The 26,523-nt window shown below is 38.9% G+C and overlaps 1 protein-coding gene across 4 annotated transcripts in view; it reads right to left on the reverse strand.

Moving 5' to 3' along the window:
* STK24 (serine/threonine kinase 24) overlaps nucleotides 1-25,855 on the reverse strand; it is a 54,092-nt gene extending 28,237 nt beyond the window's left edge. Inside the window, exons 1-3 of one of the 4 annotated variants that reach the window (XM_063392344.1) lie at nucleotides 25,454-25,854; nucleotides 12,140-12,188; nucleotides 733-870 (exon numbers count right to left, since the gene is read on the reverse strand). Coding sequence is in view for 1 of the 4 variants with exons in the window: in XM_063392342.1 (XP_063248412.1) it covers nucleotides 11,958-12,188; nucleotides 25,454-25,495 (273 nt within the window). In the remaining 3 variants the exon portion in view is untranslated. Of the gene's footprint in view, nucleotides 1-732; nucleotides 871-11,957; nucleotides 12,189-25,453 lie in introns of those variants that run through there. The other 3 variants (XM_063392345.1, XM_063392343.1, XM_063392342.1) reach the window with 3 other exon arrangements.
* Nucleotides 25,856-26,523: the final 668 nt, after the last annotated feature.

Genomic DNA, 26,523 nt, shown 5'->3' on the forward strand with positions numbered 1-26,523 from the left:
AAGTCTGCTTTTACAAAACAATAGATCTTAAAAAGCTATCATGGGCATCTATGATATCAAAGTAAATTTATGTTTATTTTAAATTGCTTTCCCTACTCAATTACTTTTCCATAGACATTGAAGGCTGTGCTTCATGTAGGTAGCATCTCTAAAATGGAAAAGTAATTCCTAAGGACATATTTCCCTCAAGGAGAATAAAATGCAGCCATTTACTTCTACAGAACTTTCCTGGAATAATGCTCACTAGAAATTCAAGCACACAGAGTTAGGTGGAAGTCATCTGGATATAAAGTGCTAATTCAGAAATCTATTTTAAAAATGGGTTTAAAACTGTGTGAAGTAAGCAGCATTTGGTCTTAGTTTCTTTTTTTTTTCTTCTTCCAACTTTAACCTCAAGGAACAGGAATTGAGAAAAGCTTAAGTTTGGACCTCATCCAAAACATGAAAATAAAAAACTAAGGGAATGAGGTGAGCATATGTCTGAGTTATACTGCAGAAGTGTAACATGTGTTTTCCCTTCCACTGGGGGCACATTCTTAAGCAAATCGACAGCAATGGACAACTTTGTGAATCTTAAAGGGGCTGCAATCAGCTGATGAGGCCCCACTGAGCTATCAAAAAATTGTCACAAAGGAGCCATGAATGATGGTAATGCTGCAGTAAAGAACATCACCACGCTGGGGTGCAGGACTGACAAGTATTTTTTCTGGGGAGCGTTTCTGAGGCGCTTACCTCCTTTGAAGTCTCTTGGCGTCAGGATGAATGCTAGCTGTCCTGGGGCTGCCATCCCTTTGAGGGGAGGGAGATACGGAGGAGCCCAAAGGTTCTCTTCTAAACACAAGTCCTTACTGCAAGCTGGCCAAAAGGTCCCTGTAATCAAAGAAATCATTGTGGTTTTGCATGTGGCGCATTTACGTCCTTTTATCAAGGTTTGTCAGCCATCTAACATGTTCAACCACAAAGGAAAAAATAAAGGCATCTGCTGGCAGCCAATGCAGAATAGAAACTAAGAGAAGTTTGGACTCTGTGAAGCCCATGGAAACCACAGGTAACATGACACTTCAGACTAAGCAGAACCACCTCAGTATACAGTATTTTATGCATGTAGACATGTATAAAAAAGCTCTTTGCCTTTGGAATCATTCCCAAATGCTCAGAAACTCCTGCCTTCTTCACATCTCAGGAAAATATGTCACATTTTAATTCCTAAACATACATACTAGTCAATTCTACTATCTAATGCAGTAGACTCTCTTCAACAATTACCTCTTGCAATCACATCAGTATACAATTAATCTTTAAATGCATCCTTTTTTCCACAAGCTAGTTGTATAAGAGCTTGCAGAGCCACTTGCTTGCAAAAAACCCCACAACAATGCATGTTCTGTCACGGTGCTGAAAAAAGACTCCTTCTGCAGAGCATTTAGCAGACTTTTGTGTTTGCATGCCAACATGCTAAAGCCACGAGCTCCATGTTTTTCCTAACGTGAGTCATCTCTAACAGTGCCCATATTCACAGCCTCCTTGGCACATTTCCTGGGCACATGCCCTTCCACCATAGAAATTATTCTTTACAGCCCAGCTGTCACAAGCCTAGGCATGTCCTATTAAGCACATGACTTCCCAGAGCTGCAAACTAATGGGCAATCTGGATCTGTAACTTCTACCAAAGTATATTACAGTAAAAGCACTGTAGACATGTATTTCTTGAATTGGCTGCAAAACCAGCTCCTAGCTAGGAAGTTCAAGAAGCTTGCACAACAACAGAAGAACAGCACACATTTCACTTCATAAAGGAATAGGTAACCACTACTTTGGAATACGAAGTGTACACAACCCATGCTCTTCCTCTTACCCCCTTGCCTATAGCCACTTTCCCTTTCCTTGCTTCACAACACAGTAGTGGAAGACTGAAAAATCCTATCCTTGACAGCCACTATCCTTTTAACTGTTACATTTTATATTCTTAGTGAGACCGACAAGATTCATCGTTCCCTCCCCTGTCCACCAGGTAAATAAGTACTTCATAACCATATCTACCTACACACATAGGCCAATCCTTTTTCAGAACTCTTACTACTAATGGCATTGTACACATATATCAACCCTATAATAGCTCAGGATCTTAAAGTAAGATTTCTGTCAAACTCATCATTCCAGTCCCAAAACCACATATTTTTTCAGGAAATCCCTTATTATTTTCCAGTTTTTGTCGTTACAAATTTTACCCTGACTCTAATTACTGGTAAAAACATCTCCTATTCATATAAATAATTTCCATTCTCCCTTCCTCTTTTATGTTTTTGTTTTGTTCTTACAAGTTATGGTTTCAAGGAACTGTTGAAGGAAGCAGAAAGGGAGAAAGTTCAGTACCTTCAAATGATCATTTTTATCCCAACTGTTATACAACAGCTTAGAATTTAATAGTATAATGAAAGAACCTTAAGAATTTGTTTAAAAACACTGGCTACTGAATACAAGAACTGCAATGTTTTAGACCTACTACAGATCTTAAACCTATTCACTGGGAAAATTCCCTTTGGAAGTTCAGTATTTCTGAGTCTAACCAACCTTTTCCAAATAACAATTTCTGAAAGTTCAACATTCAACCATTTAAAATCCAACATGGCATAATGTCCCTTAAGTGTAAAGAATGTGACTCTTCTGCTTTTTTATCATTATGTGCATACAGAGCACAAGGACACTTACAATAAGTAATTTGACCCAAAAAGCTGTATAAATGCCAAAGCATACTTAAGTAAAAGAAAGTTAACTAAGCAATGCAGACCATCTAACATTCATATTCAAGATGCAACAAAAGCATACTAACTACATAAGAGCACCAGATTATGATGGATGTAGGTAATGAAGTTTTCAACCAAAATGTTTTAGAGGTTCATGGAACATCAGATCAATAGGCTGGCAGCCACCTGATGGCAGGACTAATCACATTCTAGATGAAAAGCTTTGTGCCAGGAAGTCTATCTGAGCAGAAAAAATGGGGAACCAGCCCACAAAACTAATGCACCTAAGCCTGGGCATAAATACATACACACTCTCTTTTTTCGGCTCTACTGCTGGCTGATGGAAGAAGCTCCATAAACAGTGTATTGGCAGTGGGCTTGCATAAAACTTTAGATTAATCTGAACCATCAGTGTACAATGCTCTACTCCTCAAGACAAAAGATTTAAAAATATAAATAAAAAGGAGGTGATTAATCCCCTGCCTACTCAGTGAGTTGAACCACTTCACTGAAAGTTCCAACACCCCCTGTGGCCACTTGAAAGGCAGAGTTGGACCTCCCTTTTACAACAACAGCAGCAAAAAGTTCTCCCCTCACTGCCACATTAATAGTCTCTTTTTAATTATTTCAGAGGCCTGCAGCAAGAAGTGTAGCAATTAACACACAAGTTACAGAAGGACATTTGACACAAGATTACATACAGTTAGAAAGCAATGCTACATCATCCTGATCTGTATGGTCAAGCTAAACACAGGGCTTCGTGTTACAGCTAATCTAGAGGAAAGCCATCACCAAAAACTGCAATACTTTTCTTCCCCCCCCATCTCACAGGTTTTAAGCCACCTGATTCTACCATTTTTATCTATATTTTTTCACACCTGACCTAGCAGTTCTGTAGACAAAAGTCAGAACTGGATGACTGTTAGTGTTTGGGGTTTGCTCTTCTCAAGAGCGAGGTTGTTTTTGGTAGGGACGGGAGAAGACACTGAGGAAACTTGTTTCCCAGGTGAACCAAGACATGATGCAGCCAACAGATCCAACCCAAGTTAAATGGCAGGAACATGTAAGCAGGATGGGGAACAAGATACTGCTGCTGCCTCTTTTTCATACCTGTTAGATCTGCCTAAAAGCAGGTACTGAAATGTGAAATTACACACACCATACAGAGCAATCACAGCAGTACAGAGGCAGCTTTTAAGGCCATCACAAGGACAACACAGACATATTACTTCCAATCAATTATATTATACTTTAAGCTTTCTGAATTTTTATTTAAAACAAGATCAGAGTAACATGATACAGTTAAGTACTTAAACAAAATACAAAATACAGTTACTACAGACTCTGTTTTCTTTGAGATATACTAGGTGATGCCTCCCAACCTTGACAACCTTGACAGTAAGAATTACTTAGCCATAAAAGGCTAAAAGTGCAAAACTTATGAACAGCAAAATTCTTGAAGTCAACATTGTTTACCAGGCAGATTTTTCAACAGATGTGAAAAAATAGGTCAATATGATGCAGATTGCAGAAAGTGCTAATAATCCCTTCAACTGCTAAAGGAAAATACTGGAATAACAAATTCCTAAAACTACAATTTGAAACAGTACCTTTGAATAAAGACAATGCAAACAAGGGACTTTTTTCTCATTAAGAGCACAGCAAATGACTACAGGGAAAGACAGTAGTAAAGACTGTGGCCAACGAAGGTTTGGAGTTCAAGCCAACATGCCTGAAACAAGAAGGAACCAAACCATTTTAAATATGGAAACAGGGCTTCACAGCAAAACAACATGACAGTATAAACAGATTTTTTGGGTTCTTTGGCATTCTTTTGCCTTTGTCTTATTTATGGGGCTCTATCATTGGAAGCTTTCTCTCAATCAGACTGACAAGGTCTGAGAGCCTATCAGAACCTATCAACCAGAAACCTTCTTGCTACCTCCCTCTGAGCAGTTCAGCCAGATGTCACCTCCACATTTACTACAGACAAATGAAGACAACACTCATTCAACTTCTCTGCAGGCTAGGGCTGCCTAAAGAGAACTGAGGGTTACCAAGGTTCAGAAGAATAAGCATACCAGAACACAGTTCACAGGAAAGTGGGCCTCATTTGGTTCTCAACATTGCCACAGTAAAAGAATTTGCAACCCCAGCCTTCCTCTCATTCCAGCTGCAGGAATTCCTACATGTGAAGACACTTCCATCTAGCTTTGGTTAAGAGAACGAAGGCGGCATTTCAGCACCTCAATCCCTCACAAAATGCAGTAATGACAACATGGCTGCAATTATAGCAGGAAAAATGAATGATGGTTACAGCTTTTTTCATTTAATCCTCCCTAAATGAGTCCAGGGAAGGAAAATGGGGCTAGGGAAGGGTGTGGAGCACAAGTCCCTTGAGGATCACCTAGGGGAGGTAGGGGAGGAAAGGAGGCTTAAGGGAGACCTTATTGCTCTCTGCAACCACCTGAATGGAGGTTGCAGTGAGGGGAAAGTTGGTCTCTTCTCCCACGTAACAAGTGACAGGATGAGAGGAAACAGCCTCAAGTTGTACAAGGCAGAGAAGCTTCTTCACAGAAAAATTTCTTCACATAAATGGCTGTAAAGCACTGGAACAGAGTACCTGGGGAAGCAGTAGTCACCAACCCTGAAAGCGCCTAGAAAATGTGAACATATAGTTTAATAGTGAACACAGCAGTCGTGGTGCTAAGTTGATGGCTGGGCCTCATCTTGAAAGGTCTTCTCCAACTTGAACAATTTTATGATTCTATGGTTCTAATGCCCATCCAAAGTTCAGGGACTGTAGTTTGCAAAAGTCAGGTCTGCATGGGCACAAGCTGCTGCTGTGGGGTTGGGCACAAGGCACAATGACAGATCATCAAGAAACTACTCACATGCTTCACTTCTCCCAGTGCTGAGGTAGCAACCCCTGTTGCAGTGGATCCTACAGTCTTGAAGTTAAGCAGGAAAAAAATCTCTGTTCTGTCTCCCACCCCAATAAGAAGGATGAAACCTGCCAAAGGCTGCCTGCTCTATCAAATGACGACAGAATGCACCAAGTCCATTACTTCTGGCTGACCCAAGCATACATTTAAGGTCACATCAGTTCAGAGATGCTCGTAAATATTAAAGTAAACCAGTTAAGCCTGTAAAGCAAAAGAACATCAGCTTTAAACTTATTGAAGTCCCACATAAACACCCACATTCCAAGTTACATTACCTGGAATATTCAACACGTCCACATTAAAGTTCATGAGTCTCCTAAGGCATTTAAGCTCAGGCTTCTTTAAATTCAGCAAATACTGATCTAAAAAAACCCCAAAAACCTGCTAGCGGCATAAAACTCCCCTCTTATAAGCTGTTCCAATATTTAAGCTGTCTTCCCTTCAAAACAGTACACAAGATTATCAGATGAAATTTGCTTATCTTGACCACTCAGCAAGTACCTCTTGTCATATTTCAGCATAACTGATTAGAAAGCACTAAACTATCAGCAGTTAAACACAGAAGGGCTTTCTATATACACACTGAGTCACTTCCAACCTTCTCTAAAAAAACAAAGCCTAGCCTGAACTTCAGTCATCCTCTGGAATAGAGGCTTTCCAAACCTTAAACTGTTCCTGAGTGCATTGCAGTTTTCCAGCCCACTGTGAACCGGCCGTATTATTCTGAGTATCACTGATCCTGTGTATACCAAAGTCCTAACCAACACAAGACTTGCTATGGCTCAGCCACAGCACTGTTTACCAACCTCACATTCATCTGATCACCAAAAATAAAACCACAGAATAATTTCAGAATCACCGATTTTCAGAAATAATTTTTGGTTCTTGCTGGAGTTCATTTGCCAGAACTCATTCTACAACAGAGTTCAGTTAATTAAACTTCATGAAAGCACTTTTGTTCTTTGTTAGGGTAGACTGTGTCACTCATAAAAGTTAACCAAAAGTTATTTTCTATGTTCTTGCTATGTTCTATAGAAACACCAGCTTGACTTTCAGCCACAGGTATCTTACATCCCAGACATGAAATAAAAAGCCATACAAGTTTTATGTAACATAAAGCCTAAAGTTAAAATTACTGGCAGCTATCCTTTATGAACCGTCTATCATTGCTTCCTATAAATTTCTTTTAAAGAATTCTTAAAATACATTTATAAAATGGGAAGCTGTCTGTGTGAAATAAAGGGGGAAATAGAACACTCTAATTCTTATTCTTCTTGCATTAATAAATTTAAACAGTTCAAAAGAGAGTATTCTCTGAAGCTCCAAAGTGTGCTAGAAAAATGCATCTGAACGATGAAGAAACACAAGCTTAGAGACAGTCATATTTTTTAAAATACAATAGTATTTTTCAAATACATACTACAAAAATAGTTCAATACACATTTGATATCATTTGCACGTAGTTACAATGGATGATGAAACTACTTATAAATTATTTGCTCTGCCACTACATACATATTTACAGAAGTCTAAGAGGAGGAAATGAAAGAATTTTTAACATATACATACATCTAAACACATCAGTCTCAGCTTTTGACCATATACACTTACTAACCTAAGCTTTGAGTGTAATGTACATATACATATATGCAAAAAAGTCAAGGGTCTTTAATCTTCAATGTTTTAAATATAAACACAAATTAATTTGCTCATATATTTGTAAGTAATACAAGATCAAGAAATATAAAAACATTATTAAGTTATAATAAAGCCATACTTAAAGTTATTAACAAAACTGAAGAAACACTACCAGAGAGACATCTGAATTTTGAACAAGGACAGGAGAAATAACCATAGAACCAAATCTAACTAAGCTCTTGAAAAACTGGTAAAGCAGAATAAGATACAAAAAGCAGAGCTGACAAGCTTCTAGACTGAAAAAGTTTTAGAATAAGTAGTATAGCAATACATCCTAAGAGTTCCAGCACAGCAAACTAAGAAGAGACAGCAAATTTCAGTCAAATTTATAAGATTTTTGTAAAAAATTAACAAAACCAAAAGAATCCCTAGTCCATTACAAGGAAGAATGTGACTGCTGTTAATCTAAAGTCTAAAGAAGTAAATAGACCCAGAGAAGTTTCATAAATTAATTTCATAAGGATCTAAAGAACTACTCTTCTTCTGTCCTTGGAACATTTAAACAGATCATAGAGGAACAGATGAACCTTTCACTTGGAAGACAGCAAGGAACATTAACACAGGTTTTTAACACACCATGGCAGATAAGGAATGGCAATCCACATTTACCCATGTAAATCATGAAACTGCAATTTACTTTAAGAGCAACAATGAAGTTACTTACATCAGTGTAAGCTTATATCCTACAGTACACAAAAGAACTTTTTTCACAGTAGAATGCGAACACAAAGACATTTAAAAATACAATGCCTTTAGAAAAGGGCATTTCCATTTCTGTTTTATGTAAATACATCTTGATTTCTGACAAAAAGGTGTACTACAAATAAATTTATATACAGAACGATAACCTAAACTGATACTACTTCACTACTACCTTTTTTCTATTTGCATGAACGCTGACTGCAGCTACTGCACACAAACCTCCAACAACAGATGCACAGAACAAAGTCTAGGGGGAATACAGACTTGCTTTAAGGGAGCAATAAGTTGCTTCTTATTTAAGACTCATTGTGTTAAAGCAGTAATACTTCATATGAACAGATATGCCTTAGTTTCTGGATATGAAATAAGAATTTGCTATAAAGCAAACACATTTCCAAAACATTCAATTAAGATTTACAGAGAATTGCACAGTAAGAAAATGTAACAAGGCTTTTGGGTATATCACACTATTCTAGGTAGAACCTAGAAATTAAACAGTGTTTTTAAAAAGTTACTAGAACAAAGTAACTTTCATTAACTCATTAAATTGTAATAATTATTTCAAACTGTCCTACCACATACATCACGCAGTAGGCACCAAGAGCTTGACAAGCTCTTCTCACATCATCTCAAGACAGCAAGGGGCCTCAGGCAAGCACGGTACATTGTATAAGACTTCTAAAATTTCAAGCAACAGGTTCCTGAACACACTGGCATATAAAATCATGTAGCTTAATGGAAGAAGGTGTGGAATAACACAGAAAGAAGAGTAATATAAAGATTTCTCAAAGACAGATGATTTGGTTTATTTAAAAATAAGAATCTCAAGCCCAAAACATCCTACCTGAAGAACGGATAGCAATTCCAAAAACAATTTCAATCCGTCTGCCAAAATAATTAATATCAAAAAATCAAATTAAGATTTCCCTATAAACAGTATCTCTTTCTATCCAACAACCACCAGAAACATGGTCAACACGCATGAGGACTAGAGGGAGGTAACTGGTGAAGTGGCTGGCAATATAAACTGAGATCTTATTGTTTTCTTACCTGCTTACCTCAAAGAAGTTTGTTCTGTGACAAGACATTATTATCTTTCTCGTAATTAGTGCTAAACTGTCCAATCACAGAAGAAATAATGTCTTCTAATCGCTCAACGCATGGAAAATTAATGTGTTGAACATCGTCAGTGACAGATTATCTGCACTGTCACAAACAGAGCTAAAAGATGGTCAGAACCTTAGAACTACATATGGCAGTCCTGGCTTCCAAACACAACAGAGACCTGCAGCAAATAAACTTAAGAGTTCTAGCCAAGAATATGAACCAATTTTTTTCAATATTAATATAGTCCCTTTGGTGTGTGTGTGTATATATATGTGATGACACATTATCTGATAGAACTGCAAAATGTTTCCTTTGCAAAAATTCTACCACTTCAGCATCACCTAATAACCAGCACATATGAATTTTTAACAGCATAAAGAAATGAGCTTTTTGTTATGAAGACCAAAAGTTCTGTAGTAACAAGTGTCTTACAAACAGCACACATTCACAAAGAACTGAAGTAATGAATACGAGTAGTTGCACATTCTACTAAGTGAAAGAGCTGTACCTCATTGCAAAAGTAACTGAATCACACACAGCCACTATTGGTGCAGTATCTTAGAAAGCAGACACAAGTTGAAAAAGTCACAGGCTACTGCACTGAACAGGAAAAGGGATGTGGAAGGTATCAGAGGGTCCTCCTCACAACAATAAGCACAAGTATCCCTACTGACACTTGGATCTAGCCAAACTCATGCAGGGTACAGAGCCCTACAGTCTCCTCTCACCTTCCATTAGGAAAAGCAACCACTGCCATAACACCTTCAAAAAACATCAACATTCACTTAGTTCAAATTTGAACACCAGATTTTCCTTTTCAGCCTCATTGTAATTATACATTTTTAAAACTAGTAAGAGGTTTTCCCATCAGACTTTTTCTTATATTCTATTTCTTATCCTCTAAGAGCTAATACCCCTTGCTGGTTTCTCAAGTGGGCAAAAATGACACCAAGGGTAACTAGAAACCATCACATTCCATTTCAGGGCTATGGAGATGATGCTCAAGGGTCTGGAGGCCCAGGTAATCTTTTCCCTGATCACGCTAATTTGGGTAAATGACGAGAGGAGAAGTAGATGGGTTCACAAAGTCAACCGGCTGCATCACTGGTGCTGGCAACAAGGTTTTAGTTTAGGACTCTGCTGACTGGAAGAGATGGAACCCACCTCGTGAAACAGGTCACACAAGCCCTTGCCAACAGAATGTCCAATCTGGTAAACTGAGCTTTGAACCAGGAAAAGTGGGAGAAGAGGAAAGGACTGTATGACATTCCCTTGCACCCCCACTGAGACACAGACACGCTCAAATACCTCTGTGAAGTGCTGGCATACTAATGAAGGCATCATAGGGAACAAGCAGCAGGAATCTGAGATCTGTGTGCAGTCACAAGGCTTTGATCTCATTGTGATTACCAAGACATGATGGGACAGCTCACACAGCTAGTATGTCAGAGGGAAGGACTACAACTGTTTAGAGCAGACAGACCAGGAAGGCACAGTGGTGCAGTTACATACTTCATTTAACTATCAATCCTTGACAGTGTAATTTCAAAATTACCAGTAGAAGCCATGAGGAAATATTTATCCAGTTTACTGTGCTCAATTAATTGCCTTCTGATGCCTCTGAGATCAAACCTATACATAACATCTAAGTCCAGTTCTGGTAACAGGCTATCAGGTCTAAAAACCATTACCAAAGCCCTTCATTGGTAAGATATCCAAACAGACCGATTCAGAGCACAAGGAAGAAAGGAAAAACTGTCTCTCACTTGAGTAATGCATCTCCCAGATCCAGAAAAAGTCCTTATTTCTTTGGAAAGTAACTGGCAATCTCAGAAATACAGAGATCAAGCAAGGTCCCCCTTTCAGAACCTTCATGTCTTTGCTGATAAATAGAATATTTCCACAAAAGCAAAAGCAGACTGAATTACTTTCTGCCCACTCTTAACTTCAAATCCTGCCAAGACAACAATCTCTTATCTAGATTCTCATTCACTGTCATAAAAAGAAAGAGCTACTGAGACAGGAACAACATCTGCCCAAGGAATAAATACCAAAAGCTTCCAGATCTTCCACTATCTTCAAGATGTATTAAATCATTATATCCATGCAATTAAAAACAATAACAAAAAAAAAGAAAACCTAAACAATAGAGCAAACTACCTGGCACACTTCAAACTGAATCCTGACAATAGTATGGCAGTGGAACGAAACAGATTCACAAGACAGAAACTCCTTCCATCATTAGCTTCACCTATGTCTGATGTGCAAAATAATGTACTTTTACATTTTAATTTTCAAATCACTCAGACCAAGGCTAGGTTCAGTCTCCTCAGAAGAACAACCTAAAAGCTTAGAATGATTGGGGATCAAACCTTGACAAAAAATGTCAAGCTTCACAAAACAGCTGATAATAATTGCTTTTAATGTTTTGATAATTCAAATACAGACTTAGGTTGAATTTTCTGAATTTAAATAGCCTAATATTAAGAGAATCTAAACATATTCGAGTTCAACAAACTCATGTTATTTAAAGGGGTTTTTGTACAGAAATAGCAACAGACGTGCATTTTTTTTGTATTAAGTTCTGTCACATACTTCACAAAATATAGTAACTCATGCTTTCTTTAGAGTTGAAAGGATAAAAATACATTTTTCTTCAACCCAGGTTTGGCAAACCTCACCAACAAAAACAGGCACAACTGGATAGCCTGGAAAAAAATTACTTGTTAAACCAAAACGCCATCATCTGTGAGTATCTTACCTTTAAATAGGATCCATAATATTTAGTTACATATGGACTGTCACACTGACTCAACACCGTGATTTCTTGTTGGATGTCTTCTATTTCATCTTCTGCTTCTTCTAGGTCAATAATTTTTATAGCAACAACTTTCTGAGTCCGATTGTCAATTCCTTTAAAAACTTCACCAAAAGACCCCTTACCAATTCTCTCCAGTTTTGTAAACAGTTCTTCTGGATCTGCCTTCAGAGTCTGTTAAAAGGAAATATAAAGAGAAAAGTCACTCAGTATTTCTAACACTAGAACAAAATATGGTATTTTTTAAAGGCAACAAACACTTCAAATTCCACCTATTTCTATTCATCTAGCTACCTTTTTCTATCTCCATAATTGTCACTTTATAATTGTTCTTTATATCCCTTATATGGACACACGGATAGGTTTATGTTTCGCTGTATATAAAGAACAAATTTAACACTGCCCTTGTGTCAGGGTTTTATCCTATTTGGCCACAGAAAATGCTGCTATCTCAATTTCTTTTTCTTTGCCAATAAAGAGTATCCAGAATGAAAGAGCGTTACAAAGATTTGGTTTTTATTAAAACCAAATAGATCAAACACCACTACCAATAAAATAAGCCTTTTGTCTAACCTTTTTGCTTGAAATTGGTTCCCTCCTAGATTCCAGAATCCCTCTTTTGTATTTTTATCACATCTCATCCTCCTAAGGATTTCACCTTCTTCAGTGCACAGAGCACTATTTTTGTTTGATGTGACAAATATCCGCTTCAATTTTCTCCTACTCAGGATCACCTGCATGAATAGCCACGCTTCCTCCCTGATGCCAAGGTTTTCTCAATCAGGATTTACTTATCTTTTTCTTCTCTCAGCTGTGTAGAGTCATTCAGTCCTAAAAAACATCCTGTTCCCAGCTTTCTTGATTTGAGCAGTCACCTAAAAGCCACAAGTGCTCATCTAAACATGCAAATGTAAGACTTAGGTGGACCATGCTGCCACATTTGGTTTTTCTCCTTTATTAAGTATTCAGCTCGCTACTGCTGCTCAGACTTCTCACTTTCAGTGCACAGATGCTAAGTTCAACAGCATACCTTCTTAATCTAACAGCATGGAGCCTCATTAGCTAACAAACAATACATACATTACAACCACAGAGAGGTTGGACTGTATGATCTTTACAGGTCTCTTTCAATCCAAACTATTCTATGATTAAACTGGAAAAGTCATAAATAGAGGGAATAGTCATGAAATGAAGAAAGATGGGACAGGATTACTTAGTACCTTGTCCTTAAGAAATAAAGTGAATACTTTAAAAGACTTGTTTGTGCTTTTAAAAGGATGACACATGCTAGCTTAGTGAAAACACATTGTTGATATAGAAAAAGGCTCATACAAGACGAATTCAGAATGCCTAAATAAGCATAAACCACAGTTCATACTTAGCCCAGCTGTGTAGTGGCACAAAGAGAGGAATGAGAAATTCTAGGCTACCACTGACAAGCACTGAAACAACATTTTCTTTAACAATTAAATTTAGCTTATAAAGCACCTCCCAGCTTAACTTTTCCACTCTCACATCTCAAAGATTACATAATTAACCCATATAGCTGCAAGAGGTAGATAGCCCAGAACATAGTTTCTCTGAAGGTATCTAAATTTCACAGCTGATGGAGGTGTTTTGAGGACCAGGTAGCTGGGACTGACTGAACCCAAAGATGAACCCACTTGGTTCTCAGAGCATTTTATCATCATATAGCACAAACTAGGAGTACACAACAACTTCTAGTACTTTAAAGTCAGCTATAAGACATCGCAGCTTTCAGATAATCATTCCAGGAACACATCACTGGTGAGATCAGCCCAAAGCAAAAACACTCTAAGTGTACCTCCTGCAAGACTTCACCAGCCCCAAGAAATTCCCCCTGCTTTACTGGATCTTACTGATCCATCCTTTTATCCGAAGTCAGTTTTGGGAAACAAACAGAAGGGCATGAGGTTATATCACCCTTTTGCCATTAAAGGAACAGAGCAGAAGATCCACATCCCTTCCACCAAAAGCAGCTTGTTCCTCCTTTAATTTCAATGTAATGAGAACAACATACAGTTACACACTATTAAATATTCCATACATTATATATCTATATATGTATATATATGTATCTCCCCCTTGGAAACCAAACCAGGGCACTTCATGTTTTCCCACAAACAGTCGTCCCTTAGCTGCACAGTAACCCTTACCAACACTTCCAGGGACATAATTGCTAAGAGATCACAAAACTACAAACCAAATTGTGCTTACTGTTTCTTCTCATACCTCACAGAATGTTCTGCTGTCAATATTCAAACCAGCCTTCTCTGAGAACTCTATAAAGAGTTATAACCTTAACACCTGCATCAGATATTTTCCCTTGAAGAAAACAATCATCCATCTATACTTTCATACATCCTATGTTGGAATTTGAGATGATGTGCTGTAGAGAGCTGTGCATGTCTGATCCATCCACACAAGCCTTTTAGCTCCATTCACTAGCCACAGGAATCTGAGCATTACATCATCACAAAGGCACCTGGGTAAGCCACAAACCAATCCCAGTTGCAGCTGCCTAAAAAATGCCACGTTTCACTTCCTAAGAGTAAAAAGTTAGCACTGCTCAGTTGCAGTGCACTGCAGTTGTTCACACGGGGAAAATGCAAGAGGCACCTGCCAGCAGCCTTTTTAAGTTCTGGTGGCTATATGTATACACCCCCTATTTTCCCTTTTCCCTTAACAATCTATGACTATCATATATTAAAGCCCCTTGCTTCACAACACAACAGTCTTCAGAGACTTTCAGGAACCTCACAGCTTTTTCTTCCAGTGTCAAGCTCTTGGGATTCTAGTGTTAGGCTGGCAGTTTTATAAGACAACTGTAAAAGAGAATTAACAATTACAGAAAAGTGAGAAAGACAACTGTTCCTGGAAGACTCAAGAAGAATGGAACAACTGTTTGTTTGACTTTTTATAATCAAAATTTTGCAGCCATTTTGAAATGCTAATTGTTCAATAATAACGAGACTTAATGGGATCAAAATCATCACCAACTTCTTATTTCAGAAGTTTCCTGTGAAATGACTAATTATTAAACAAACAAACAAACCTTTCCTTCCCAGTACACAACTTTCGTAAATTCATTCCCTTGTTCTAAAAGGCCATTCCTGAATTTCTTCCTAGCAACAGGAGGTAGTTTCAAAAAAGGTAAGTTGTTTCAAAAAACCCAAGTAACAGGCTACTGCTCTGTAAGGTCTCCGTTTTCTTCTCAGAACACCAGGTGTTTGAAGTGAGAGCCTTAAACTACCGGCAACCTGTGTTTTTTGCAAAAACTAAGAGTTGGTCTCTTTAATGACCTGCTGTCTTTCAAAAATATAAAGATCAGGCCTCCAGATACATAATGCACTGCTTGAATCTGAAAGAACATGAGTGGCCAATTCCCACCCATTTTTCCAAGATCACATCTGGAAAGGATTCTTGCCAAATTTGTTTGTGTTTGGTTTTGTAAATACTTCAAACAGAGACAAAATAAACAGCTTTATAACTGTAACTACATAACTACATAGAGAAAATTACTTCCACAGATACTGTCACTATGGTTTTGCGGACTCTATTCTTTGTAAACTTTTACTAAGCATAAAGTTTATTCCTACTAATATTAAAATAACGGGAACTGATGAAAGAACCTTCATGGAATGGAACACATCAAATATTGCCAGAAGCCACAGATCAGAACATCAATATCTGCTGCAAATAGGTAAAGCTAATCACCTGGATAAAGAACTAGATCCCTAGTTCCCTAGATCCCTAACACTATCTCTACAACATTTTTTTCAAAGCTTGTCACAGAACATATACTGCGACAAGTCAAAAATTATGGGGCATTCAGATGAACAATTTCAGAATGTTCCATTTCCATGGACACTTGAATTACTTTGCTTTTTATTTCAAATAGTTTTTCACACTTCTGAACACAAACTGCAGCCATCTTGTCTCACTGTCCAGCTTGTTCAGCCATGCAGAACAAAGTCCTTTTCACCATAAGCAAAGCCACTATTCATCCAATAATTTGAGTAATCTCTCTGTACTTGTTCCACATTGGATTCATTACTTTTGACCTTAATCAGCCAGAAAAACATACTCCATTTAAAATTAACTCTTCTTAGTACCTAACAACACTGTTGCCTACTTCTACAGAATAAAAATAGTCCGATACATTCTCAGATCTTATTTGTTCAATTTGGCCTCATGGCTCAAACTCAGTTGCAACCAAGTAAATCAAATCATCTCTTCTTAATGCTCTGCATTTCCAACTAATGAGCTCCCAGGCTTTTGCAAAGGCTCTTTGTAATACTCATACTTATGACAAGCTGTACTTTATGCTGTTTTGTTCAGTGATTCCAATCCCCAGGGTTGCACAGTTCTTCAGCACTGCCTCTCACCTGTAACAGGTATGTTTAAATTTTGTCTTTTTCAGGCATTGCCTTTTTCTATGCAAAGGTCACTTTGCAGTCAGCAACTGTCGAGAACAGTCCTGGAGAAACCAGCACTATCTCCCACTCTGACACCACCTCTGCAGTACCCCCTCACAGCCAGGATTACACACATCTTGCAACATATTTCTTTTTATGAATCCCCAATTCTCATCCACACTAACTGTCCCTTAAAGCTCAATAGAAAATGCTACTGTAATTTGAACTAGTTAGATCCAACTTTATCCATAACCTTTCTGAGAAGATACAGTTTAGAGTCTTTCTCCACATCTCGCTCCAGTTCTTATTTCTGACCTCTTTTTATGAAGAGTTATTCCAGTTATTGTAGAAAAGAATTAAAAATATTTCTCTTTAACTTACAAGAATTATAAAGCATCTCCATAATTCAAGTTCTTAAGCTTATTTGTGCAACTGATTTTACTTGCAGATCTGTAATTTGTCTATGCAGCTTATTTGAAATAAACAATCATCTTTTAACACCTCATTTTGTATACTTTTCATTTCACCAAACCAATTTCCAGTCCAGTCAATTGTCAGTCCAGTTCTCATTCCCTATCAAGACTGAGCCCAAAATATGATAATCTGAAGGGGTTCAGAGATTTCTGGGGGTTGTTTGGCTTGGAAAAGAGAAGCCTAGGGTGCTGGAAATCTTATTGTGGGTGAACAACTGATGGAAAGGAGTAGAGAACACAGGGCTAGACTCTTCTCAGTGGTGTCCAGCAGAAGGACAACATGCAATGGCCAGAAATTGAGTTACAGGAAACTTCATCCAAACTTCCAAAAATATAACAGGAAAAGAAAAAAAGAAAAAAGAAAAAAAGAAAAAAAGAAAAAAAGAAAAAAAGAAAAAAAGAAAAAAAGAAAAAAAGAAAAAAAGAAAAAAAGAAAAAAAGAAAAAAAGAAAAAAAGAAAAAAAGAAAAAAAGAAAAAAAGAAAAAAAGAAAAAAAGAAAAAAGAAAAAAGAAAAAAAGAAAAAAAGAAAAAAGAAAAAAGAAAAAAGAAAAAAAGAAAAAAAGAAAAAAAGAAAAAAAGAAAAAAAGAAAAAAAGAAAAAAAGAAAAAAAGAAAAAAAGAAAAAAAGAAAAAAAGAAAAAAAGAAAAAAGAAAAAAAGAAAAAAAGAAAAAAAGAAAAAAAGAAAAAAGAAAAAAGAAAAAAGAAAAAAAGAAAAAAAGAAAAAAAGAAAAAAAGAAAAAAAGAAAAAAAGAAAAAAAGAAAAAAAGAAAAAAAGAAAAAAAGAAAAAAAGAAAAAAGAAAAAAGAAAAAAGAAAAAAGAAAAAAGAAAAAAGAAAAAAGAAAAAAGAAAAAAGAAAAAAGAAAAAAGAAAAAAGAGAAAAAAAAAAGAAGGAAAAAACACCTAAAAAACCACCACAAAAAATCACAAATGTAAACACAGCCTTTCTTAATGTCAGGATAAAACCTACACTAGATTAGGGCTGCCCAGGCAGGTTGTGGATCCTTTCAGGCATTCAAAATTAGGCTGGATGTAGTCCTAAGCAATGTTATAACTCTACTTTGAGCAGGAGGTGGACTCAGTGTGCTCCACAGGTCCCTTACAATCTCAGCTATTCCGTGATACACTTCCTATCACACCAATAACTCGTTTTGCAGTTAAATTTACTGCACTAATCTCTTCAGAAATGAGACACCATTGCTGCACATAATTTCTTTAACATTTTCTTTGGTCAAACCAGAGAACAAAAATCTGCCAGAGAAGTTCATACAGGAAATTTTCCCACATACTCAGAGAACTTTGAGCCTAAAGCCAGTCAGAGTGACTGGCAGGCACAGTTGATGTCATTCTCCTTCACACAGCTCCCCATTTCAAGAGACTACTGCAAAGGTTTCCCTAGATCATGACTTGCAATCTTTCAAAAACCAATTAAAGTCTCTTCACCTCAACACAGACCACTATTAAGCAGCTCCCCTTTTTACTTTGACTCCCACAAAGTTAGCAACACAGGGCACCGAGATATGTAAATTTGGGTAAATTGCACAAATTCAAATCACGCAGCCCTCCCACAAACTTGGGCTACTAAAGCAGGGGGAGGAAATGGACAAACTCATGACCAAGGGAAAGGGGGAAAAAAGGCAACAAACTACTCCCTAGACACCCATATAAGACGGTTTTGCACCAGGGAAAAAACTACCTCCAGGAAGGAGAAGTCTCAAAGTTTACTACCCAGCATTTCAGCTTTCTCAGAAGCTCACAAGCTCTTGTTTTCAGCAAGATATATACACCACATATGAATAACAGATACAACACACAATTTTTTTTCCTGCAGTTGGTGTGAAATTGAAATAAAACAGAGGCAGTAGGCAGATTATTAACTGTTGAACGGATCAACTGTATTAATCCCTAGCCATACTTTCAAAGATCAGCCAACTAACCCAAAAAGACAAAATATAATCAAGTATTTGGATTTATAGTCTGTGATTTTTATCTAAACAAAGAAAAAAAAAGATATTTTTACGAAGCCTTAAAACTGGATCCAAATTTGACCCATCTCTCAGTCTTATTTATCAATAATAAAGTAAAATGAGACAAACTAACATAGCCATCTTATAATTATCATGAAAAGAAACAACTGATTTTTACTTTAAGATGACTAATCAGCAAAACATTGAATGAGAGGTACAAAAACTAGAATGAAAGCATTCATCTGTAATAACTAGGTGTAGAACTAAGATCCAGCTCTTTCAGTGAGAATTTGTCAATTATAAAATGTAACACATAATTGTTTTCTTTTTTCCTTCATACACATTCCATATTTCTCATTTTCCATCTCAACACTATAATTATTCAATTCAGATACATTACCATAAGGAAATTGCTTTTTTTCTGGGAGAAATACAATAAACCGAAAATACAGAGATTTAGCAATAGCAATACTTCAACCATCGAAAAAAAGGAACAACTGCCATAAATTCTGCTGTGAAACTTCAGTGGGTTGAAACAGGTAAGAGAGGAAGCAAAAAATAAAGTTGTAAACCTTGCATCTCAAACACTGAAGGTAAAAAGATTTAGCATGAATCATTATGGCCTACAATACTCATATTTGTCACATAGTTCAACTCGCTTGTTCTGATTTCTACCTAGCTTGAAACAGGGCATAAGCACATTTCCAGCAGGAATAAAAAAATTGCCTAAAGTTAGCCTATCATAAAAGTATTCCTTAGCCCTTGTATAACTCTCTTTCCACTTATTTTCAAGGAAGGTGCACTTATCTTAGATTCACAATACAAAATATTCAATTCTTTATCAGTAACACAAATATACAAAACATGCTTCCAGATTTCTAATTAACCAATAACCATTAACCATTTTCTGGGTGCAATGTCCCCTGTACAAATCAGTCTGAAGTTTTCTGATATTTTTCATTCAGAAAGCTGCTTAATGTACAACTCTAAGAGTTTAATACCAAAATTAAGTTACCTAACTGTAGCCTGCTTCCAGAAAGCATATTTAATTGGAATTTATTCCTAGTTTCTGAAGTTTCTCAGTTTTTGGTGCAACATCACTAAAAAATTTCATAATCTGTTCCTGACTTCCTCCCTTCCATCCATTACACTTCTAAACTGTAAATTACTGCAATTCAAAATCCTCCCATGCCTTGGGCACACAATGAAAACAACACACAAGTATCAACAGAAGGCACAGTATGGCCGTGAAACACAAGATGTATTTTAGACACCAAGAGAAAGACAGCTAAGGAAAATGCCCCAAAACCAGTTTTAGAATAATGTCTTGCTTGTTTACGCTTGCTAAAAAGCTGTAAAAAATCACTCTTCATTAGCTAAGCTACTGATAAAAAGAAAAATAAAGTAGTAGCTCCTTAGGGAAAACCCCATCATTATGACAAATGGCTGAATAAAGAATGCTAATAGAAGCAATTAGAAAGTTATGTCGCATTAATACTACTTTAGAAAAACAAGGAAAATAGCGAATTTTAGGTTCTACAGCAATCCCATAATTTGAGGGGAGACTCGTCTTGCATCCATTGTATCTGACAGAAAACCCAGATGTCTGTCTCAAGAAGCTGCCCAGCAGAGCAACCAAGAATACAATAAATTCTCCTGATTCAAGCCTCACTTTTTATCAAGTTACACTGCAGAAGGCACTTAGTTCTATACTAATATACAATCAGCAGTGTCTGACATATGTGCATACATGCACATGGAAACTTACCCAGATCAACAGAGAGTATACAAGCAAAAACAGTTTTGATTATGCAGCTGCATCCACACAAATTATTACTTTTAGGCACGCTGCTGAATCAAACAGTACTCCACAAAAGGTGTATCATCACAAAAGCAATAACCAGATCAAACTCAATCACTGAATCACAGGATACCAGGTTGGAAGGGATCTCAAGGAAAATCTGGTCCAACCTTTCCTGGCAAAAGCACAGCCTAGACAAGGTAGCCCAGCACCCTGTCTGGGCGAGTCTTAAATGAGTCCAGCGTTGGGGAATCTCTCACCTCCCCAAGATTATTCCTATGGCTGATAGTCCTAATTGTGAAGAATTTTCTTCTTGTGTCCAGTCAGAACCCTCCCCAGGGGTAACTTGTACCTCTTAACCCTCATCTTTCCATGTGATTCCTAGTAAAAAGGTAGTCTCCACCTTCTCTGTAGACACCTTTTAAATACTGGAACATGGTGATAAGGTCTCTATCCTGGGCCACCTTTTCTCAGGCTAAACACACGCAGCTCTCAGCCCTTTCCCATGTGAAACACTTCCCAATCCTCCAGTCATCTTTGTAGCCCTTCTCCCGACCCTCTCCAGCTGTCCACATCTTTGTTGTATAGTAGAGATGAAATTAGTATAGGATGGATGCGGTATTTCATATTATTATTAATTTCTATTAGATGCCTTGTTGACTTTGTCCATCAGTGTTTTGTGCACTCTGTATTCCCCTTCCCACCCCCAAGAGAGGGAGTACAAGAAGAATTTACACAAATTTTGAAAATGCAGCCAAGATACATACTTACATTTTCTACTTCAGAAACACAAAAGATGCCACTATGTGAAAGCTGACATCAGAGCCTTGTACACCACTCATAACACAAGGCCAGATATTTAAATGTGTTTGCTACATCAGTAGCCTTTTGTCTCTCTAGGGAACAAAGATTCCAGCTGGCTAAGAGGGTACCTTACCCAAACATGAAAGTGGTACATGAAACTTTCCACGACACAGGGCCTGTCTGACTGGTCTATGAGGATCTTGAAAGACAGAGTCGCCATAAGCTGTATCTATTTACCTATTCTGGAAGGCCACCCAATGGAAATAGGTTTTCCTGACTCCTCTCAAACAGCTCCATACATCTGTTACATAGCCCTGAAACAGCCTTTGACTACAGAGTGAGAAGATGCCCGCTTTATTTTCACCAGTTAAAACTCTTCCGTCCTGGCACCCAAGGGCTGAGCTTGTAATATGTCACAGAACCGTGACATCTGTATTCAGGATATTTTAAAACTGATTAGCCAAGATCATAACAGTCCTGTCCAGTATTTAAACGCTGTAAGTTACTGCAAAGTATTTGTCAAATAATAACAAACAGTGAGCATAAACTCTCAAAAAAAAAAAAAATCAAACTGGGGAAAGCTAGTCTCCTACACAGAAGCTGCAAATGGAAAGGAGGAGAAGCTAAGCGGCCTTTTCCACAGTGCCTTTGATTTAGTAACACAATATTTTGCAGTTACCAAACACAGAGCTCACAGAGAAGTAGTTAAAACAGTTTATTGTAAAAGGAGAATGAGTTACAATAAGGGAGCCAGTAATACCTATAGTGTGTAACAACGAAAGGACAGCAATGCCACGTCAGAACAAAAGATCCTCTAGGCCAGGATACTTCTCCTACAACAATCAGAAGTGAACATCTTGGGAACAGCACAAAAATAGACAAGTAAACAGCAGTATTTCCCAAAACACCCTTCCAGTCTCCAGCCAACTGACACTTCAGACACTTTCTGAGACGGAAATAGCGCCTTTATACTTAACAACCTTTTCTGTTCATTTGTCAAGTTCCCACTTAAACTCAGTTAAAACTTCTAGCATTTCTTGAAGCAAGACAGCTTGAATGTCAATGCTTATTTACATTTTGCATGAAGAACCTGTAGCTCTTGTACTGAAAATACAATGAAGAATGAATAAAAATAACTTACTGCATAAACACTGTTATTGCTACAAAAAAAACCTGAAAAGGGTGGAAGATAAAAAAGGGGTTTATCACACAGAAGAGGCTTGTCTTAAAGATGATGGAACTTTAAAAGCACCACAGGAATTTATTACCATAAATTTATAAACACAGTACTTGATGATTTAAAATACAGCTTCCATAAAGAAGCTCCAGAAGCTTGCCACAGCCTTGAAATGCAGGCGAGTCTGAAAATCAAGGTCATACACACTTACTCCGAGCCAGCCTTGCAGGAATCTCACACATTTACAGGCAAACACGCACTCTCCCCAGGCCACTTCCATAAGGCATGAAGCAGCAAGACTACACACCCTCCGTTTAGTAATGATGCAGCTTCACCCTGCACACTCAAACTCGTATCTACACAGAGCCCTTGAAACAGCGACAGCAAAAACTTTGAGTCCAAACTTAAACTGCACACGCAGAAATTTAGGTCAAAACCCAACTCTGTTTTTATTCAGGTTACAACATGCCCACTGTGCAGCAGACAGCAAATCTCAGGTTTTGACAACCTTCCAGCACCATCCTACATTTCCTCCACAGTTTTTCATTCCTTTGGCTCTCTCTACACCCACTCACTTTTTATGCATCACTCTTCAAGCATCGATCAATCTTGTTCAGGGAGAAATATATTAATCCTTCATTCCTCTGCTCTATTGACACTACCGTGCTCACGCCAAACAGCATTAATAAGTGATGTCCCTCCAAGTGATTTCTTGGGGTGAAGAAATTACTCTGCTCACACAAGCACAACGGTCACTCTCTTGTGTAAGTACAGCAAAGAATGTCAGAGAAAGCTGCATTAACTTGTCACTGACACTGCTTCCACCCTTGTGGCAGAAGCTGGTAGGTGGGGAGGAGGGATCACACTACAGGAAGAGATAGTCCCATGATTTAGGCAATTTAATTATAACTCAGAGAACTAAGCTCTATTCCTCTCTTCTACACAATGAAAAAGTTCCAAATCTTTTTGTTATCTAAGCAGATGTTATACATTGTATGTATTTTACTCTTTGAACTTTTATTTGGAAGTAAATTCAAAGAGAAACATGCACTGAAAACTGACTGCTGTAAAACTGCTATATATTCTGACAGAATGGAAACGGATGTAGACATCTTGAACCAGGCACAGAAAATCCGTGAGCAGCATTCACATTGCTCACAGACTTCATGCCTCTGCCTATCAGCAGATCTCTAGTTTGGTGCTCTGGGAGGTTTTTTTTAGATTATGAAACTTGAGCAACTCTTATAGTAATAGAATAAAAATGATGAGAAAAATAATACCATTTTGAACAAAACCACTTGAAGCAAAGTCCCAAATTACGTGGACTAACAAGAGTCCATGAAGATCCACCCATTTAGTACAGCTAACAGTACTACAAACTAAATAATGTATCAAGTCAGTGAAAAGCACAGGCTCTCAGATCATGCAGTGACATACATCATCACTACATGCATAGTGATGAAAAAATGTTCATTCTCTCACTTCCAAGCAGCTACAAATCTGACTTTTAAATGCTAAAGTGTTATAGATTCTGTCTCAAATTAGGTAGTTGTCTTAGTTCTAATATATCTCAAAGGAATAAATAAAAAAAAGTCCAAACAATACTCACAGTCAATCAAGAAACTCTCATTTCTCTGTCTCTGGCAATTAGCAAACTGCTCATATTTGGAAGATGAACTTGAACTCTCAACAGCAGGACCCACACAGCAATAAATTAATTAGCTCAGAGAGTGGGCCTACGTAGGCTGCAGGGCATCCAGTACTATATATGAGCATATAATTTATGCTATGCCCAAGCACGTAACATTTGCAATTCAAATCCTCAGATTTTGCAAAGAAAAGAGATTCATGACTTAGAATCCTGACTCACAATAAAACAAACCACGGTAAATCAATACTTAAACCAAATGATGCATAAACACTTTCAATCCAGGAGACAAATTGAGAGAAACTCTTACATGTCATTCATAAGTTGTCCCTTTGGAGATAAGGGCAAGAAAGTGTCTAATCAGATGTGGAAAATATTAGAATAGTAACACACAGATACCGATGACCTTAATGTTTTCCTGGCAGCAGTTTCCATTTAAAAAAAAACAAAAAAAACAAAAAAAAACAACCACCACACACACCACCACGAAGCCCGCTCAGTCAGCACAAAACCGCACTAGTTATTTCAAACATATAGTTAAAACACAAAACGAGCAAATTCCACCTTATAATAACAGCAGCTGACCAACTCGCGGAATCAAACACGGCAGCCAAACACGATCCCCGAGCACCCACCTCAGAGCACAGCACAGACATGGGCACTGCAGCATGCGCTGAAGGTCAACATTTCCAGGCCCCGCTTGTACGGACGGGTTTTACGTATGCTTCCCCTACCCACCCGATTAACGGGGCCGAAAATCGCCCACTGAGCCGCGGTTCGCTTCAGGAATTAAAACACGGAGGAGAACTCCCGGCCGGGGAAGGGGGCCACACGGCACGCTCGGCTCCGCACGCCCGCAGCGACACAGCGGCTGCCGGGCACGGATGGAGGGAGGCAGGGGCAGGCAGCGATCCGCCGGGCGCAGGGACCTCGCCGGGCACCACGCCAAGCGCCGACAGCACGTTTCGTCTCCATCCCGCTCCTCTGCCCCCAGCCCAGCCCCCGCGGCCGTGCCAGGGCCAAGAGGCGCTTTCTGCCTCGCCCTGTCCCCCCAGCCCCAGGAATCCCCCCCTTTACAGCCAGCCCGGCCCGAGGTGCGTGTCCGTGCCCGCCCTTGGGGCAGCTGCTCACCTGCATCCCCGGCAGCCCCGCCTGCACGGGGGAGTGAGCCATGGCGGCGGCGACGGAGGCTGGGAGGGAGCCGGGTCTCTTCAGGCGGCTCCAGGGCACAGAGCTGAGCTCATCTCCACGCTCTCTCACACACAACACCGCCGTCCTCCTCCTCCTCCTCCTGGCCCTTCCCCCGGGCGAGCAGCGCCTATGCGCCGGCGGTGGGAAAGGGGCCGTCCCAAGCCCGGGCTCTCCAGGCCCCCGTCACGGATGCAAAGGCAGCAGCGGCTTCCTCATCCCTCCTCCTGTACCTCCTCCTCCTCCGGGCCCTGGCGGCGACACGATGACAAACCTGAGGCGGGAGGAGGAGGCGAAGGAGGAGGGGGCGGAGCGGCAGCGGCGGGCCCGCCTCCCCTGGCGGTACCTGCCCGCCGCCGCCACGGGCGCGGCCCGAGCCCCACACGCGGGGCCGGGGCCCGGGGAAGGGCCCGCAGCGCCGGCGCTCCGCTGAGGGGCCGGGAGGCGCTTCACTTCCTGCAGGAGCCCCAGCCCAAAATGCCAGTCGTGCTTCTCCTGTAGTTCCCAAGCGGGAGCGGAGTGGGTCAGCACTGAGGTCTCTCCCACACTGAAGTTCTGCGTACATGCAAATCCCTTGAGAGCTCGACAATGTTCTGTCTTTGTTACAGCTGGAATTTAACAGCTCAGTCACATAGTTTCCAGTGTGCCATGGAATGGCCTAAGATTCTCTCCTTTTTCCTCCCCGGCACAAAAGCCTAGGGAGTTCCATGAGTATTAAAGTTTTTGAAACCTGTCAGCTGGTGGGGATCCATAGGACAAAGAGGTTTGCTGTCTTTTCAAGTGATTTTTTAAATGATGTGAGCATGCACTGCAGCATAATTTGCTTTTCATTACATGATTAGCTCGAGTTTGTACAAATCTCTTAACTGCAAGAAACCCTTGCAAATATAAAATTATATTACTGACAAGTAGATGGAACTTCCATTAAAGTTTTTCCTATAGTTGTGATGTTCTTTGTTGTCTTATGTGGGCTGAGTTAATGCTACACAATCTGTTTTTCCTGAAACTTGGAG

The sequence above is a fragment of the Prinia subflava genome, chromosome 3 (genome assembly GCF_021018805.1).
Source record: "Prinia subflava isolate CZ2003 ecotype Zambia chromosome 3, Cam_Psub_1.2, whole genome shotgun sequence".
In the NCBI taxonomy this organism is placed as follows: Eukaryota; Metazoa; Chordata; class Aves; order Passeriformes; family Cisticolidae; genus Prinia; species Prinia subflava.